The sequence below is a fragment of the Neoarius graeffei genome, chromosome 18 (assembly GCF_027579695.1).
Source record: "Neoarius graeffei isolate fNeoGra1 chromosome 18, fNeoGra1.pri, whole genome shotgun sequence".
NCBI classification, from domain to species: Eukaryota; Metazoa; Chordata; class Actinopteri; order Siluriformes; family Ariidae; genus Neoarius; species Neoarius graeffei.
In genome coordinates this window covers 55,762,237-55,781,232 of record NC_083586.1, presented here as the reverse complement: position 1 = coordinate 55,781,232, position 18,996 = coordinate 55,762,237, and the positions used below count along the sequence as shown (strand labels likewise).

The following is an 18,996-nucleotide window of genomic DNA, read 5'->3' as shown; positions in this document are numbered from 1 at the left end:
CCATATTTTATTCAGAATAGAACATAGATGACATATCAAATGTTTAAACTGAGAAAATGTATCATTTAAAGAGAAAAATTAGGTGATTTTTTTAAATTTCATGACAACACATCTCAAAAAAGTTGGGACAAGGCCATGTTTACCACTGTGAGACATCCCCTTTTCTCTTTACAACAGTCTGTAAATGTCTGGGGACTGAGGAGACAAGTTGCTCAAGTTTAGGGATAGGAATGTTAACCCATTCTTGTCTAATGTAGGATTCTAGTTGTTCAACTATCTTAGGTCTTTTTTGTCGTATCTTCCGTTTTATGATGCGCCAAATGTTTTCTATGGGTGAAAGATCTGGACTGCAGGCTGGCCAGTTCAGTACCCGGACCCTTCTTCTATGCACCCATGATGCTGTAATTGATGCAGTATGTGGTTTGGCATTACCATGTTGGAAAATGCAAGGTCTTCCCTGAAAGAGACGTCGTCTGGATGGGAGCATATGTTGCTCTAGAACCTGGATATACCTTTCAGCATTGATGGTGTCTTTCCAGATGTGTAAGCTGCCCATGCCACACGCACTAATGCAACCCCATACCATCAGAGATGCAGGCTTCTGAACTGAGCGCTGATAACAACTCGGGTCGTCCTTCTCCTCTTTAGTCCAAATGACACGGCGTCCCTGATTTCCATAAAGAACTTCAAATTTTGATTCGTCTGACCACAGAACAGTTTTCCACTTTGCCACAGTCCATTTTAAATGAGCCTTGGCCCAGAGAAGACGTCTGCGCTTCTGGATCATGTTTAGATACGGCTTCTTCTTTGAACTATAGAGTTTTAGCTGGCAACGGCGGATGGCACGGTGAATTGTGTTCACAGATAATGTTCTCTGGAAATATTCCTGAGCCCATTTTGTGATTTCCAATACAGAAGCATGCCTGTATGTGATGCAGTGCCGTCTAAGGGCCCGAAGATCACGGGCACCCAGTATGGTTTTCCGGCCTTGACCCTTACGCACAGAGATTCTTCCAGATTCTCTGAATCTTTTGATGATATTATGCACTGTAGATGATGATATGTTCAAACTCTTTGCAATTTTACACTGTCGAACTCCTTTCTGATATTGCTCCACTATTTGTCGGCGCAGAATTAGGGGGATTGGTGATCCTCTTCCCATCTTTACTTCTGAGAGCCGCTGCCACTCCAAGATGCTCTTTTTATACCCAGTCATGTTAATGACCTATTGCCAATTGACCTAATGAGTTGCAATTTGGTCCTCCAGCTGTTCCTTTTTTGTACCTTTAACTTTTCCAGCCTCTTATTGCCCCTGTCCCAACTTTTTTGAGATGTGTTGCTGTCATGAAATTTCAAATGAGCCAATATTTGGCATGAAATTTCAAAATGTCTCACTTTCGACATTTGATATGCTGTCTATGTTCTATTGTGAATACAATATCAGTTTTTGAGATTTGTAAATTATTGCATTCCGTTTTTATTTACAATTTGTACTTTGTCCCAACTTTTTTGGAATTGAGGTTGTATATTCTCATTATTAGTCCAACAGGAAGTAAAGAAAGTACTGATAATAGACCTGATGAGTAATGTTGTTACTGTTTCCTGTTTATGGGGCTGGTGAATCCATCATGGTGGACCTGAGGGTAACAGGATAGATAATTAGGGATACTTTGAGCTAGGTTTAAAATGAAGTGGCGTTACAGGACAACCCAGGAATCAGGTTTCACTCCACAGGATTCTCCAAGATCTCATTGGCGATTGCAGACATCCCAACCTTTTTTTGGGGGGGGGCAAATACATTGCCGGGGGGTATGGGGGTACTCCCCCAGAAAATTTGGATTTGGTTGATGTGATTTCCTGCATTCTGGTGGATTTGGGGTGGCCTTTTGGAGATGAACAATACCTGAATTCACTCAGTTCACACAGATTCATAACTGACACCCTGACTTGGGGACTTAGCTGCCTCCAACCCATAAATTATGATAACTACAATGTGCCATATATTAAGCTCCTTACTGATTGAATCTGGACCCCCCCAGAAAAAAAGGAAGGATGACCAGGATAGATAGAAATGTTCACCACAGAACATTGCTTTACTTAGATACCGAAACACAGATGAGTATAGCAGAACAATGAATGAATTGCATGAATGGCAATGAATGCAACTGTACATGTAGGCCTAGGCCTAAAGGGCTCTTTCCTTTCCTCTCTTCTATGCCTGTTCCTTTTGCAGGCTTTCATTGTATTTAGAGGCTGCTTGCTTTGCAGATTGGAGCAATTTTCCAGACACCTCCACCTCGTAGTACTCTGTGTCAATAAACTCGTTAATCTTGCAAGACATCGGATTCACAAGTGTTTGGTGAGACGTCTGACTCCTAAATTTTGTCTTGATGTGATGCACCATGCTGAAAGCCCTTTCCACATCACAGTTCGAATTTGGCAGCACCAATAGCAGCTTCATCAGCTGACAGAGCTCCCTGAATCTCAACTGCCCTGAGCTCACAGATGTGACTTTGGACAGCTTCCCCCAGAACTCATCAACTGGTAAATTCTTATAATTTGGCACCAGTGCTTCCAGGTTCGATGAGACATAATCCAGGACTTCTAAATGGAGTTGTTCTCTGGTATCTGCCTTCATTACATTTGGAAATCTCTCTGCCAAAGTCAAAATCTGCTCTGGTTTCACATCATCATGGTTCTCAGGATTGACCACTGACAGATTCGTCAAGATTTGATCTCTCACTGGGAATTCTTCCTTTTTTTTTTTTTTTTTGAAAGCTTCTGACGTAGAATGCTCTCGCATCTCTGTAGAATTGCTTTGTCTTGTGACTGGAGAGTGCTGATTTTCACATCGGAAAATCACATATTTGACGGAAGATGGATGTGTTAATAGTACCTGAAGATACAGTATTAATTGATCAGTGTAAATTTTGCTCATGTTGTGAGAGAATCTCTTTCAGAGCCTATAAACACAGAAAACTCAGATGAGTTAGTTGAGAGAGATAACAGGATGGCGTGTCCATTCATTTGATATTGAAATCATGTTTTTAGATGGCGGCACGGTGGTGTAGTGGTTAGCGCTGTTGCCTCACAGCAAGAAGATTCTGGGTTCGAGCCCTGCAGCCGACGAGGGCTTTTCTGTGTGGAGTTTGCATGTTGTCCCCGTGTCTGCATGGGTTTCCTCTGGGTGCTCTGGTTTCCCCCACAGTCCAAAGACATGCAGGTTAGGTTAACTGGTGACTCTAAATTGAGCGTAGGTGTGAATGTGAGTGTGAATGGTTGCCTGTGTCTATGTGTCAGCCCTGTGATGACCTGGCGACTTGTCCAGGGTGTACCCCGCCTCTCGCCCGTAGTCAGCTGGGATAGGCTCCAGCTTGCCTGCGACCCTGTAGAACAGGATAAAGCAGCTACAGATAATGAGATGAGATGATTTTAGATGCAGTATAACATCACACGTGTTTCAGTGGATAAAAAGGCAACGACAAGATTCAGAAATACACAGGGAAGTTTATAAATTATAAATTAATCTTGCAATGGCTTTTTCCTTCACTCCAGTTCTGTGATTATTGTCGAGACTTTACCTTAAAATTTCAAACAGGTTCAATTCACCTTAAAATCAGCTCTCTGTAAAGGGACACCGCAAGAAGATCGTAGGCTTTGGAATTTTGAAAAAAAAAAATCTTGTATGGTTGCAGAGACACGATGTATTTTAGTAAAAATAAATAAATTAATAAATAAATAATTTAGGTGGCACGGTGGTGTAGCGCTGTCGCCTCGCAGCAAGAAGGTCCGGGTTCAAGCCCCGTGGCCGGCGAGGACCTTTCTGTGCGGAGTTTGCATGTTCTCCCCGTGTCCGCGTGGGTTTCCTCCGGGTGCTCCGGTTTCCCCCACAGTCCAAAGACATGCAGGTTAGGTTAACTGGTGACTCTAAATTGACCGTAGGTGTGAATGTGAGTGTGAATGGTTGTCTGTGTCTATGTGTCAGCCCTGTGATGACCTGGCGACTTGTCCAGGGTGTACCCCGCCTTTCGCCCGTAGTCAGCTGGGATAGGCTCCAGCTTGCCTGCGACCCTGTAGAACAGGATAAAGCGGCTACAGATAATGAGATGAGATGAGATAAATAATTTAATTTAATAAGTAACGGTAATTACGCGTTGACCCCCCCCACACACCCCTCTACTTAACGCTGTAGCACAAAATAGAAAGGGTGTACATGGTCCTAATTGGTTCTGTTTGAACCAGAAAAGGTTGTAGTTTTATGAGCGACTTAGTTTTGGAGGTGAATCCTAACAAATTCCTGGCGGTTGCGCGCCACCTGCTGCTGGAGCTCCAGCACTGAAAGTGAACGTAATTTATTGCCATTATTGAGCCTTCTGCCGAGCAAGTGAGCTTACAAAGATGACGAATACAAAGAGACACTGCTTCATCATAACCGTGAAAGTTGAACACCAAATCAGTTTTAAAAAAAACAACAAAAAACAAACAAACGATGATTTGTACCATGCATTAATTTTCTGGGTTCCAGAAAACAGCTGGAGCAGCTGCTGCTCTTCTTCACAGTGTAGCGGCTAACATGAAATTTTCACCAGAATATTTCACTTGGTGAGCAAAGCATGAAAATTGGCACACATGTAGATCAAACCATACTCTTTACAAAACAATCGTTGGCCATCGCGATTTCCGCCATTTTAAAGATGGCTGCCGCCGTTTTCAAAATGGCATCATTTTCAACAACCAAATTTCTGAAATATGGACATATATCTTTATCGTGGTCATTTTTTTGGCCGGATTTTCACAATTTTAATGTAGAAGGCTTTGGTTATTATGTGAGTGAAGTTATAATGACTGTTCTTTCAAAATAATTCAACCTGGATCAAAACTGTCCAGGAGCATGATAAAAGTTTGAGTCAAAAGGGCAACTAAGAAACTGTTGTTTTATATTCTCAAAAGAGTAAATTGCAAACACTACCAGGGCACAATGGTGCAATTTACTGCCGTTAAACTCGGCATGGGGTTCAGTGTAAGCTTTGTTCATTATTGATACAAAGTCTCCCAAATACATTACGATCCTCCCCGTATATACAGGTCGTGATGTCGTATCCGAATTGACGGAGTGTGCCAACGCGGGAGAGCCGAGCCAAGAGGGACGGGGCTAAAATTCCCTCGAATGGTGTACAGATCGCACGGGAGTTAAATTGCACTGGATGAACGATCGGGCTAGGTGTAGGAATTCCATCTTCGAACCTAGTTGTATCCCATACGTTAAAGTGTTATAGCTGTAGGTGGTAAAAGGATAATCCATCGGCCTTCAGTTATTGATAGTGACAAGTCATTTTCCTTATTACTGCGTTTGTATCTTTTTGCAATTACATTTGAATTTGTTTGTTTGATCATTTGCTGGACACACATGGGGTCAGTCACTTTGTAAAACGCAGGACTTACCATCACCATCAAGTTGGGGTTGGATAAAAAATGATGGGGTTTGGGTGCCGTATTGGACGTCAGTAGCACCTATAGCAGCATCATGTCAGGAACTGGTCAAGTGTGGATGTAGAATAAACTGTTCTGGCAACTGTAAATGCTTTAAATCAGGACTGTCTTGCACTGCTCTCTGTAGTTGTAACTGCTCAGAAGATTAGATCCGCTGAGTCTTAGTGTAAACGGCTATTTATAAAAAAAAAAAGTCTGTATTTCTGGAATGTCTTGCGCATGCGCAGTGCGTATTCACGTTAGTTTTGTACAAAATAACTATTATGGCTATGGGGAGTCATATTGAGGTAGATATTAGCAAAAGAAAAGAATTTAAATTAAAAATGGTACATATAATAATAAAACTAGTTGGCGAAAACTGTAAAAATGACACCATTTTGAAAATCATGGCAGCCATCTTGAAAATGGTGGAAACTTGAGTGGCCAACGATGATTTTTGGTTAGGTACATGCAGACAAAGTTTCATGCAAAATTTGGTGCTTTGCTCACCAAGTGAAATATTTTACCAGCTATCCGCTCCACTATCATGCTCTATGCACTCACTGACTGGTCGATAGGTTCGGGATGAAGCTTGCTCTAGATTCCGTGAGATTGTATGTAATTTGCGGGCATCAGGGAGCCGCTATCAATATGCAGGAGACTCCCGGAACTTCCGGGAGACTTGGGATGTCTGTGATTTGTAGAGTTAAAATGAAATCAAATAAAAAATGATGATGATGCAGTATGACGGTTGTTTGTGCTTGACCTGCTGGTTCTTTGTGCTTTGTAGGAGCTGAATCAGTTCAGAGAGAAATGCAGTATGCTCTTCCACTATGACATGATCAGCGTGCCGCTTGTTTACACACAGGTGAGACACGTGTGTGATGTCTAGTTAATTAAACCTGCATTATTAACGTTAACGATTACAATGAACGATAGTCTTAGTCAACAATAAATAGACAATTAATCATAAGCCAAAGAATGTATAATTTACGATCCTTTTTAAAAGCAGGAATACAGTCAGTGATTGACTTAACAGCAAGATTAAAGCACTTAAAAGTTTCCAGTTAGTCAATTTAATAGTTTTAACACAACTAAGAAAGGGACTCGTATGTAAAAGTGAGACGGTTGAACTGTCATCTCGTCTTCTATCTTTGTGCTCTTATTATAAAATTCACAAATAAAACACCCTTCCTTCCATCCCAGGTGGTGACATTAGCGGTGTACAGCTTCTTCCTGGTGTGTCTGATTGGCCGCCAGTTTCTGGACCCAAGCCAGGGTTATCCAGGTCACGACCTCGACCTCTACGTCCCCATCTTTACCCTGCTCCAGTTCTTCTTCTACGCTGGCTGGCTCAAGGTCACGAACAGGGCATCGATGCACAAAACAACTCTCTCACCTGTCTTTTCAACTGAAATGAACGGAAGAGTTGAATGCTTGACTCTGATTGGTCATAATTTTGTGAATCACGGGCTCACAGGAAAATCAAAGGTTTAGATAAATCCGCTCTTTCTAATACAGGATTGTTTTTGTAGTAAAAACTCACACAGGGCTTCGTATGGCTTCGTATTTACAGAATTATTCTATCCATATTCACTGGATATGAGCAATCGCACGGTCTGATTGGCTACTCTACTACTAGGATATCAGCTCATATACAGTACTGTGAGTAGAGAAAAACAAAATGGCGGCGCATGTTGCTGAAATAACCAAGGATGGAATAAAAACTCTACTCAAAAACAAAACCCTCAAAAATATGGAATGAAAGTGTTTGATGGTAAGAACGTATCCTTTTTTTTTTCAAGAATTATTATTATTTTTCACGAATTGCTCCTGTCATTTCACCGGTTTGTTTACATTCTAAGCAGAAATGATTTTGTTGGACATTTTGTATAAAGTTTTTGTTTCTTGAATTTGCTAAAAATAAAAATGCTCTATTTCTCAAAATCCAGTGAATGTATATATAATAAAACAGTTATTCCACTCAATCTTGTCGTACATGGCTTATAGACAACTCGGTGCTACGCGCCTCGTCGGCTATCAGCTCATGTACGACTTGATTTTGTGGAATAACTGTTCATTATATCTCATGATAAATATCATTATTTTTTTGGTTCTGTTTTTTTTTATTTATTTAGCAACGATAACATCTGAACGTTGCTCTGGCAAAGCTTTCTGTAAAGAGGTCGTCAAGTTTCAGTTAAATCTAACAGTAAATTATAAAAATTGTGTGTCATTCTTTAATAAATATAAACTGTTAGCATTGGGGAACTGCTGTGGTATAAGAAGAGTAAAGAACGTATCAACATGCTTTATGGAATATAAACTTCACGGTGGTCACAGTGACTCTTCACACCACCCCGTCGTTTATTATTTTCCTGTAACAGCACGTCCTCGAGTGTTTTAGTCCTTACTTATTGTTATCTCTTGAGGGTTTGGAAATGGAAGGGCCAAAATTGTTCTTCATGAAACCGAGCTATGAAAACTGTGATTCTTTTCCACTTTTGAATGAATTACACAAGCTGAAGTAAATTAACACACTGAAGTTAAAGGTGCAGTACGAGATTTATTTCAGGAGTATTTTTTACCATATTGCTTGAAAAGCTCCTCACACCCATGTTGCAAGCAGTACAATAGAAGGTTTGACACAAAAACGAAATATTTTAATCCAGTCTACAGTGTAAAATAAAGGAAAAACGCCATCCAATCCTATCGAGGTACCACCTCAAAATGATTGGATACTGACATGTCAATCAGGCTGAAGCCTGCGACCCCCCACCACCACCCACCCCCTCCCCCAACCCGTGCGCTGAGCAGGGAGAGACAGAAATGCACAGAAAAAAGGCAGTTTTCCCTCAGAGCGCTCCCTCCAAACAATGGGTATTTACACGAAAATGGAAGGAGATATTCACAAAATTCTTTCACAGTGAGCGCCACAAGGCTCTCCTGAACACACTGATGTAAATTTTTTGTCTGTAGTGTAAAAAATGAGGTTACTAGAGCGAGTTAAAAACGAGTGGCTTTTCTGTCAAGTTTATAATGGCAGTCTATGGGGCTGCGTGCCTGTCCTCTCCTCACTTTCAGGCTTCTCATTCAAAAACTGCAAGTCCTATCGTGTAGGTAGACACATTGTGTGAATCAGGACAAGTTTGGCTACTACTTTTGAGAAAATTATGTGTGTGGAGGGCGGCACGGTGGTGTAGTGGTTAGCGCTGTCGCCTCACAGCAAGCAGGTCCGGGTTCGAGCCCCGTGGCCGGTGAGGGCCTTTCTGTGTGGAATTTGCATGTTCTCCCCGTGTCCGCGTGGGTTTCCTCCGGGTGCTCCGGTTTCCCCCACAGTCCAAAGACATGCAGGTTAGGTTAACTGGTGACTCTAAATTGACCGTAGGTGTGAATGTGAGTGTGAATGGTTGTCTGTGTCTATGTGTCAGCCCTGTGATGACCTGGCGACTTGTCCAGGGTGTACCCCGCCTTTCGCCCGTAGTCAGCTGGGATAGGCTCCAGCTTGCCTGCAACCCTGTAGAACAGGATAAAGCGGCTAGAGATAATGAGATGAGATGAGATGTGTGTGGAGTGAAAATTGGGGCTGAAAACACAGTTTAAATGAGAAAGTTTGAGCTATTTTTCCAAGCTCTCTACACTCTAACTTAACGAGCTCCACTGGTGTGTAACGCAATAGACACCCATTATAAAGCCTGATTTTCTCCAGGAACCCACATGGTGTTTGAGCTGGGACTGATCCAAAAGTATAGAGCCTAGTAAAAAAGTTGAATGCCAGATCCACAGAGGAGAAGTTTCTCTACGTTTTAAAGTTTGAATCATGTCTCTAGATGAAAGCAAATGAATGGGAAATTTTAATGCAAACAGTCCTCGCAACAACCATGAACGCTCGGGAACTGGCAATGCGCGTTCATGTGCTTTGGAGGCGCGGGTAGGGAGGGGGGTGGAGACGCGGGGGGAGGGGGAGGAGGGGTGGAGACGCGGGGGTGGGAGCATGACGAGGGTGGGCGTGTTTCTTTTCAAAATATGGCTTGCGGGAACCGTAATTCCAAAATCTCGTACTGCACCTTTAAGTGAAGTTTGTTTTTATCTCGGAATTAGAGGTTGTCTTGTATGCCACTCTGGTTATTAGCTCAGATGGTTATTAGCTTGGATGAGCTTACACGATCACGTGTCGTCTGTCCGTCTGTCTGTCATCCGTCATCGTCCGTCCACACTTTAGAAAATCGCTACTCCTCCTACAGGAGTGATCAGATTTTAATCAAACTCGTATGGAATGTTTCCCAGGTTGGTATGTATAAAATTTGTCAAGACGGTGGTGCCAACTATCATGTTTAACATTTTATGGGCGTTTGAAAATTTTGGGTGACTCGTCACACCAAACACTACTGTTTGTAAACTGCTGGGACGTTTTCATTGAAACTCACCCAGAAGACTCTAAAGACACATTCCAACAAGAATTGTTCACCAGGTGGCACCACCTACCATGGATGCAGCGACACAAAAATCGCTACTCCTCCTACAGGATTGATCGGCTTTCAAGCTCACACACAACAGTGGCCGTTATGAGCTACAGCCTCGTTGGGGCTAATTTTTTTCCACAGCTTTGCTCTTAAGTGGAGCTTTGAGTCTCATTAATATACCTACAAATATAATTTTTTTATACAAAATTGTTATTCCTACTTTAAAATCCGTCTGGTGTGTGTGTGTGTGTGTGTGTGTGTGTATATTGTGTCATATTTATTTGTAAATGTAGGTAGCAGAACAGCTGATCAACCCATTTGGTGAGGATGATGATGATTTCGAAACCAACTGGCTCATAGACAGGAACTTCCAGGTTTGTCTACGTCCATCCCTCCATTCACTCAGTCATTCTTTTTTTCATTTAATCATTCACTTTCTACAACCCCGATTCCAAAAAACTTGGGACAAAGTACAAATTGTAAATAAAAACGGAATGCAATAATTTACAAATCTCAAAAACTGATATTGTATTCACAATAGAACATAGACAACATATCAAATGTCGAAATTGAGACATTTTGAAATTTCATGCCAAATATTGGCTCATTTGAAATTTCATGACAGCAACACATCTCAAAAAAGTTGGGACAGGGGCAATAAGAGGCTGGAAAAGTTAAAGGTACAAAAAAGGAACAGCTGGAGGACCAAATTGCAACTCATTAGGTCAATTGGCAATAGGTCATTAACATGATTGGGTATAAAAAGAGCATCTTGGAGTGGCAGCGGCTCTCAGAAGTAAAGATGGGAAGAGGATCACCAATCCCCCTAATTCTGCACCGACAAATAGTGGAACAATATCAGAAAGGAGTTCGACAGTGTAAAATTGCAAAGAGTTTGAACATATCATCATCTACAGTGCATAATATCATCAAAAGATTCAGAGAATCTGGAAGAATCTCTGTGCATAAGGGTCAAGGCCGGAAAACCATACTGGGTGCCCGTGATCTTCGGGCCCTTAGACGGCACTGCATCACATACAGGCATGCTTCTGTATTGGAAATCACAAAATGGGCTCAGGAATATTTCCAGAGAACATTATCTGTGAACACAATTCACCGTGCCATCCGCCGTTGCCAGCTAAAACTCTATAGTTCAAAGAAGAAGCCGTATCTAAACATGATCCAGAAGCGCAGACGTCTTCTCTGGGCCAAGGCTCATTTAAAATGGACTGTGGCAAAGTGGAAAACTGTTCTGTGGTCAGACGAATCAAAATTTGAAGTTCTTTATGGAAATCAGGGACGCCGTGCCATTCGGACTAAAGAGGAGAAGGACGACCCAAGTTGTTATCAGCGCTCAGTTCAGAAGCCTGCATCTCTGATGGTATGGGGTTGCATTAGTGCGTGTGGCATGGGCAGCTTACACATCTGGAAAGACACCATCAATGCTGAAAGGTATATCCAGGTTCTAGAGCAACATATGCTCCCATCCAGACGACGTCTCTTTCAGGGAAGACCTTGCATTTTCCAACATGACAATGCCAAACCACATACTGCATCAATTACAGCATCATGGCTGCGTAGAAGAAGGGTCCGGGTACTGAACTGGCCAGCCTGCAGTCCAGATCTTTCACCCACAGAAAACATTTGGCGCATCGTAAAACGGAAGATACGACAAAAAAGACCTAAGACAGTTGAGCAACTAGAATCCTACATTAGACAAGAATGGGTTAACATTCCTATCCCTAAACTTGAGCAACTTGTCTCCTCAGTCCCCAGACGTTTACAGACTGTTGTAAAGAGAAAAGGGGATGTCTCACAGTGGCAAACATGGCCTTGTCCCAAGTTTTTTGAGATGTGTTGTTGTCATGAAATTTAAAATCACCTAATTTTTCTCTTTAAATGATACATTTTCTCAGTTTAAACATTTGATATGTCATCTATGTTCTATTCTGAATAAAATATGGAATTTTGAAACTTCCACATCATTGCATTCCGTTTTTATTTACAATTTGTATTTTGTCCCACCTTTTTTGGAATCGGGGTTGTACTCCATTCATTCATCCGTTATAACTCAGTCTGCCAGATCTTTTTCTTTGAAGAAATGACTCAAAGGTACGCACTTTCAGTATTCGTGGTGCATCAATGTTTTATAATGCCTACAATGTGTATAATCTTTAAATTATATTGGCTGGTGTTGAGTGGCATATCAGATATATTCCATTTAGCTAGCATGATGCTGAATGGAATATATCTGATAGACCATGAAAAAACTCCAGCCAATATTATTATTATACATACACATTCCTTTGGCGTGTTCAACGCGTCTTTCTCTTTCAAAATCTTCCATATTTAACGAAGCAAACCTGGTGGCCATGTTTGTTTACAAATTGTCACAGTCGCTCGCTAGCGCAGAAGTTTTACATCTACAGCATGTGACGTCATGTTGTCTTGACAACCGTGCAATATTCAACGCTCATTCTCCATTGGGTAGAGTGATGTAATACACGTAGGATAAGCGATATGCTAACAATATTGCATGCTATCAAACCAAATGAATGACACCCGCTAGACGGGACTAGAACACGTTTTTATTCCATTGAAAAAGTGTCCTGTATGTATAATAATTAAAAGTATATAATATCAAATATATGTTGTACTTCATTTTCCAGGTATCAATGATGGCAGTAGATGAAATGTACGGTGATCTGCCCAAAATGGAGAGGGATCGCTACTGGAACGACTCGAACCCTCGGCCCCCCTACACCGCTGCCACGCTCTTCGTCCTCCGCAAACCCTCCTTCCAGGGCTCCACCTTCGACATGGCGTAGGTGTCTCACTCCACACACTGTGAGCACTATCAGTAGATTACAGTTTTGCAAACTCATGTAAAAAGCTACAAATTGTTGAGGTTTAGGTTTTTTTTTGTTTTCATTTTTTTTAAACTGATTTTTGTGTAAATTAAAGGCCTCTGCATGCTCTTGCGACAAGGCTTTCGCAGATAGCTTTTCGCAGACAGTTGTAATTTATCGTTGAGCGGGGAGTAATAGGCATGCGCGATGTTATTCACTGGCACAACGCAAGGGGGCGCGAAGTCGCTAGGAGTAGTTGGTGGGTGTGGTTAGTGGAGTGTTTATCCTCCGGTTACTTATAATGACTAGAACTTTTTTTTTTATAATGACTAGAACTGGAGTCGTATAGATGTACGTACTTCCTCGATCAACCGCTCTTCATGCTGCTCCATCTTCGCTCGTGTTTTTAAAAATGCCGGTCGTGAAAACAAAACAAACCGGGAAAGTAGTGAAGCGGAAGTGCGTGTACAGCGGATGTAGAGTGGACCAATCAGAGCCCTCTTGTCTGCGACGCTGTCTGCGAGGCTTCTGCGGTGGTCACCTTTTTGGGAGGTGCGCGCAGAGCGTCTGCGAAGGTGGGGGGGCTACGCAGACACTATCTGCGACACCGTCTGCGAGGACTGGGTTGTCAGCATAAATTGGCCTTAACAGGGTGATTGATCTATGCACCAGACAGCACTGGATGAAGCCATATGTTTTTTTTCCCCCCTCAAATTTATATCATGATGGATGAAAATGCAGTTAAATTCCTATGTATATTCCTACAATTGGCGGCACGGTGGTGTAGTGGTTAGCGCTGTCGCCTCACAGCAAGAAGGTCCTGGGTTCGAGCCCCGGGGCCGGCGAGGGCCTTTCTGTGCGGAGTTTGCATGTTCTCCCCGTGTCCGCGTGGGTTTCCTCCGGGTGCTCCGGTTTCCCCCACAGTCCAAAGACATGCAGGTTAGGTTAACTGGTGACTCTAAATTGACCGTAGGTGTGAATGTGAATGGTTGTCTGTGTCTATGTGTCAGCCCTGTGATGACCTGGCGACTTGTCCAGGGTGTACCCCGCCTTTCGCCCATAGTCAGCTGGGATAGGCTCCAGCTTGCCTGCGACCCTGTAGAAGGATAAAGCGGCTAGAGATAATGAGATGAGATGAGATTCCTACAATTCCATACAGTTACATAAAACACCTTTTTTCCAAAATTCAGAATTCCTAAGGAGGAGATGCACTTCCAGCCTCTGGAAGAAATCGCGGAGAACCTGGAAGAATCCGCGACTCGCAATCCCAACTTCACTTTGTTTAACCGACTCCTTAGCTCCACCCCTTCTCCCACCAGCATTGTGAGTGGAGCCTTCAGAAGAACCTCTACTCAGATGCAGCGATTGACCCAATCGGTCAGCCCTGACTCCTCCTACTCTGATGGTGAGGAAGGAGAGGTGGAAAGATACGTCGGGCGGAACGAGGGCGCAGGAGGATCACTACCGTCGGGTTTAGGAAACGACACCCAGAGCACCACCTGCAGCTGCAGAGGAACCTGCGATACACACACTCCTTTCTCTGTGCAGGAGTTTAACCTGAGTCAAGCGATAAACAGTGGACCAGAAAATGTGTTGAAGAATGAAAAAGAACCAGCGATGCTGAAGATACCTCCATCTTTGACACGAGTGCGGAAGCAGAAAACGAAGCCAAAGTTTCCACCTTCACCCAACGCCAACCGCTCCACACCAGACTTCTCCTCCTTCCAGACAATCAGAGACCAGGCTAAGGTCATGACCCCACCATTGACCAATGGAAATGCACTGTCAGGTATGATGCTCTTGACAGTTCCCTCATTTCCTGAAGCACCACAATGGGCATCTGAAGAATACAAACAGCGCCAGCGCAGCATCAGCATGGGCTCAGATGTCAACTGTTTGTCCAACAAGGCGGAGGAATGACAGAGCAACCTTTCACCTTTCACTTGGGGTTATAAAATAGACTGGATGGAACACAGTATAGTACTGGTACAGGTTTTTTTTCCCCCTGATCAAAGATATCAAATTAAATTAATCAAATAACCAACGACTTAATGATCATTTGAGTTACACCAAGGTATTATTCAAATTCTAAGTATGTAGTATATTGTTAAAAAAAGAAAAATGTTTTTAATTTTATGTCCATATGTAAAGTCACCCTATACACAGACCTCCTTTCTGTATTAATTAATAAATTGCTGATTTTCACAAAAATAAATCGCACTTTGCATTCTTTTGTGCAATCTCAGCATTTAGCAGTTAATTTTTTTTCCTCATCTAACCAATACAGGTAGTCGTCGACTTACGACTGCGTTTGGTTATGACTGACCGGTCGTAAACCAATCTGGTCGTAAGTCGGCCTATGTTAAGTGTTAAAAAGGGCCACTTTCCTTTAAGACACTTTACCTTTAAGGCATGGACTAAGCGGCAGCGCGAGTTAATAGTGCCAGTTCATAGCGCGAGGAGAGAGCAAAAAACTGCAGCGCGGCTCGAAGATGCAACTAGGACTTTAAGTTTATAGTCAATTTGTGTTCTATCATTTTGTTTGTTCCTCCACGAAGTGTGCGTCTCTAAAGTAAGTAATGCTGCCTAGTTGAGTTGAGTAATAGTTAAAATATTTCGACGCCAATTAGTGCTGAATGTGTAAGTGATTGTCGGTTTGGGTGTGCCGTTATGGTTTGAATCTTTAATGTGGTAACGTATGCCTGAACGATAATTCATCGAGTGAATCCACCAAGTTGTACCAGTTGTTATTATGTACATTGGCAATTAGTAAGAACAGACGAAGTGCCTTCATGTTTCAGTAAAGATAAAGTGGTATTATGTTTAATATAGATGCAATCCCTTTGTTACAGTGCTGTATTTAGCCCAAGTCAGTCAGTTATGTATTGTATCAGTGTTTATGCAGTTAAGGTGATTTAGTGGACATCCATAACATAATTACTGATTATTTCTTTATTGTATATTTGTTTCTTGCAGACCACACACACACCACCACAGACAAACAGACAGTATACAAATACCAGTGACATTGCAATTGTATGGGAAGATTAAAGGACATTTATTTGAAAGAAAGTTGGATCCCTTTATGTTGAATTCCATATTAAGAGTCCTGACCGACTCTCAACAGCGTCTGAACAATCCAAACCAGCTTACATTAATACCCATCAACAATTTGGTCCTTCGAGCCGGATAAAGCAGATAGCTGTTTGAAGATGGAATATCCTGAGTCACAACCCAACTCCAGATCTGCATCACCAGCAAGCCAAATCGAGCCAGTAAACCATCCCATTCTTCCTCAAGCCAGAGAACTGATGCAGAACTACATGGGTGACACAGAGAAGAACCGCCCGTTGTCTAAGATACACACCACGCGTCAGCAAACCCACGAAACCCACATCACTCTGAGTAATCAGAACAACGCGATGTCTGAGTTAGTTGCTGCCGTACAAGAAGTCAGGCAACAAAATGTCACTCTCCAGCAACAGTTTGAGGACCTCATGAGTGAGCTAAGATCTCCACGCCCTCATGCTACCCCAGTGTCATCACAACCGTCTCTGCTGCCGAAGTCTGAGGTGTACAGCCACCCAACATCCCGCCGGACAGAAGCGCCTGGTTCTGAGTATGAACATTCCTACAATCATCATCTCGACCGCCACTACAGTGTAGCAAGTGACCACACCCCTCTCCAATCCTCACAGCATCCAAGAGAAAGCTACGCTCTCCGTTCTAGCATCACTGGTGGAGACCGGTATGGTCAGAGAATGGAAACACATTCCTTACATACAGACTACGGCACAAGAGGCAATAGCGCTTTTGCCACAGAACCCGGTTACCCCTTCTCTCGTTCTCGTCGTATGGATATGTCGCCTACACGTGAGAGCACATACAGAGGGCCCAAAGCAACTATACCGTGCATGACTTCACCTGACTCAAGACAGTTTTCCAGGATGAAGACGGCACTGGAGAATCTTCTGCCAGATGACGCCACAGAGAGATATAAATACCAGATCCTCACTGACCACCTCAAATGTGAGGAGGCCCTTCTCGTGGCAGATTCATATCTTAACTCCAGGCACCCATACACAGATACTATGCTGGCTCTCACCAAGATGTATGGGCAACCACACAAACTGGCCCTACAGCGGATATCAGAGATGATGGATGGCCCAAGTATCCGTACTGGTGATGTGAAGTCCTTCAGCATGTTCGCTCTACAAGTACGCTCCCTAGTAGGCATGCTGGAACAGCTGGGGAGAGGAGGCGATGTAGAACTACTATGTGGTTCCCATGTGTCAAGGCTACTAAGTAAGCTACCTTATGACCTTACCTACAGTTTTAAGAGGTACATCCATCCCAGGAGAGTGGAAATCCCTACCCTGGTCGACTTCGCTGAGTGGCTTGAATATGAGCTCGAAATCCAAGATGACAACGGGAAGCCCCGTGGTAAGAATGAAGAGCCCTATAACAGGAAGAGAGATCAGAAGCGAGAGTCCAACCACGGTAATAAGACCACGACTGTTCTCCTGGGTACGGAATCCACCTCCAAGCCCAGTACATCGGTAGCGTCCTTGGCAGTTGAGCCTTCAGCCAGTAAAGCCACCAAGGAGCAGAAGGGAAAGGCCTACTGTCCATATTGTGACAATGACAAACACTTTCTTAATAGCTGCGCTAACTTCAAGCAACTTAGCAAAGAACAGAAGGTGTCATGGATAAAGGGCAATAACCGGTGTTGGCGTTGTGGCCGTGGCCACCAAGCTGCTAAATGCACTCTGAAGGCGCCCTGCAAGACGTGCAACAGGAGACATCTGCTTGTTCTGCATGAGGTTAACGATAGAGCAGAGCATGAGGCTCAACCCCCAGCAGAAGTCCGAGCAGAGAGCTGCCTCGCAAATACGGTTAACAAAGTTTTGTATGTCGACCGCCCCACATATGACTGTAAGGTGCTACTGAAGATCAGTAAAGTCATCATTAGGAACAGGAACCAATCCATGGAGGCTTACGCTGTCCTAGATGATGGTTCGGAGAGGACGATTCTCCTCCATTCTGCAGTACAGAAACTAGGCCTTGTAGGCAAACCAGAGAAGTTGGCCCTCCGCACAGTCAGACAGGAGCTACAGGTCCTCCATGGGGCGGCCGTATCGTTCGCTATATCCCCAGCTTCAGAGCCCAAGAAGAGGTATGAGATACAGAACGCATTCTCTGCTGAGCAGCTAGGACTAGCTGAACACACCCATCCTGTGAGCACCCTCCAGCAAAGATACAAGCACCTGGCTGGGCTGCCCCTCCAGTCCTTGAATCAAGTACACCCCATGTTATTGATTGGCTCTGACTACACTCACCTTATCACGCCGATAGAGCCCGTACGACTAGGCCCTCCAGGTGGACCTGCCGCCGTGAGGACACGCTTAGGATGGACGTTGCAAGGACCAGCACAAGACATCAACCTCAGTCATGGAGCACCACAGTGCCTCTTCACAACAGCAGCTTCTACACCTGATCTGTTCTCATGTGTTGAGAAACTGTGGCAGTTAGACGTGATTCCTTATCGCAACGAGAAGGTGGTCGTTAGGTCACGTCAAGATCAAGAAGCCATGACTCTGCTCCAAGAGCAGACCGAGAGAGTGGATATCTGTGGTGTGAAACGGTACGCCACACCCCTCCTCAGAGTTAAGAACATGCCCCGATTACATGCCTCACCAGAGGCTGTGCTGCCGCACCTGAGGGGTATTGAGCGCCGGTTGGCAAAATCTCCGGAGCAAGCTGCAGCATACCAAGCAGAGATTCACAAGCTAGAGGAAACAGGATATGCTGTAAAGCTGGAGCCACATCAGATCGAAGGCACCGAGGAGGCATGGTATATACCACACCATATAGTCCAGCACAATGGAAAGAACTGGGTGGTCTATAACTGCTCCTTCCAGTACCAAGGCCTTAACCTGAATGATTTTCTACTTCCTGGCCCTGCTCTAGGCTCCTCTCTGTTGGCTGTACTGCTGCGCTTCCGACAACATGCAATCGCCTTCAGCAGTGACATACGTGCCATGTTCCACCAGGTACGGCTGCTCCCCTCTGACAGACCACTGCTGCGGTTCCTTTGGAGGGACCTGAATCGTGACCGTGCACCAGATGTTTACGAGTGGCAGGTACTCCCTTTCGGCACAACCTGTAGCCCTTGTTGTGCGACATATGCATTACAGAGGCACGTGCATGATACC

The 18,996-nt window shown here is 43.7% G+C and overlaps 1 protein-coding gene across 1 annotated transcript in view; it reads left to right on the top strand.

Moving 5' to 3' along the window:
- Positions 1-14,701, top strand: part of best2 (bestrophin 2) — a 28,048-nt gene extending 13,347 nt beyond the window's left edge. Inside the window, exons 5-9 of the mRNA XM_060899558.1 lie at positions 6,260-6,337; positions 6,676-6,828; positions 10,226-10,306; positions 12,602-12,756; positions 13,972-14,701. Of these exons, the coding sequence (XP_060755541.1) occupies positions 6,260-6,337; positions 6,676-6,828; positions 10,226-10,306; positions 12,602-12,756; positions 13,972-14,701 (1,197 nt within the window). The remainder of the gene's footprint in view (positions 1-6,259; positions 6,338-6,675; positions 6,829-10,225; positions 10,307-12,601; positions 12,757-13,971) is intronic.
- Positions 14,702-18,996: the final 4,295 nt, after the last annotated feature.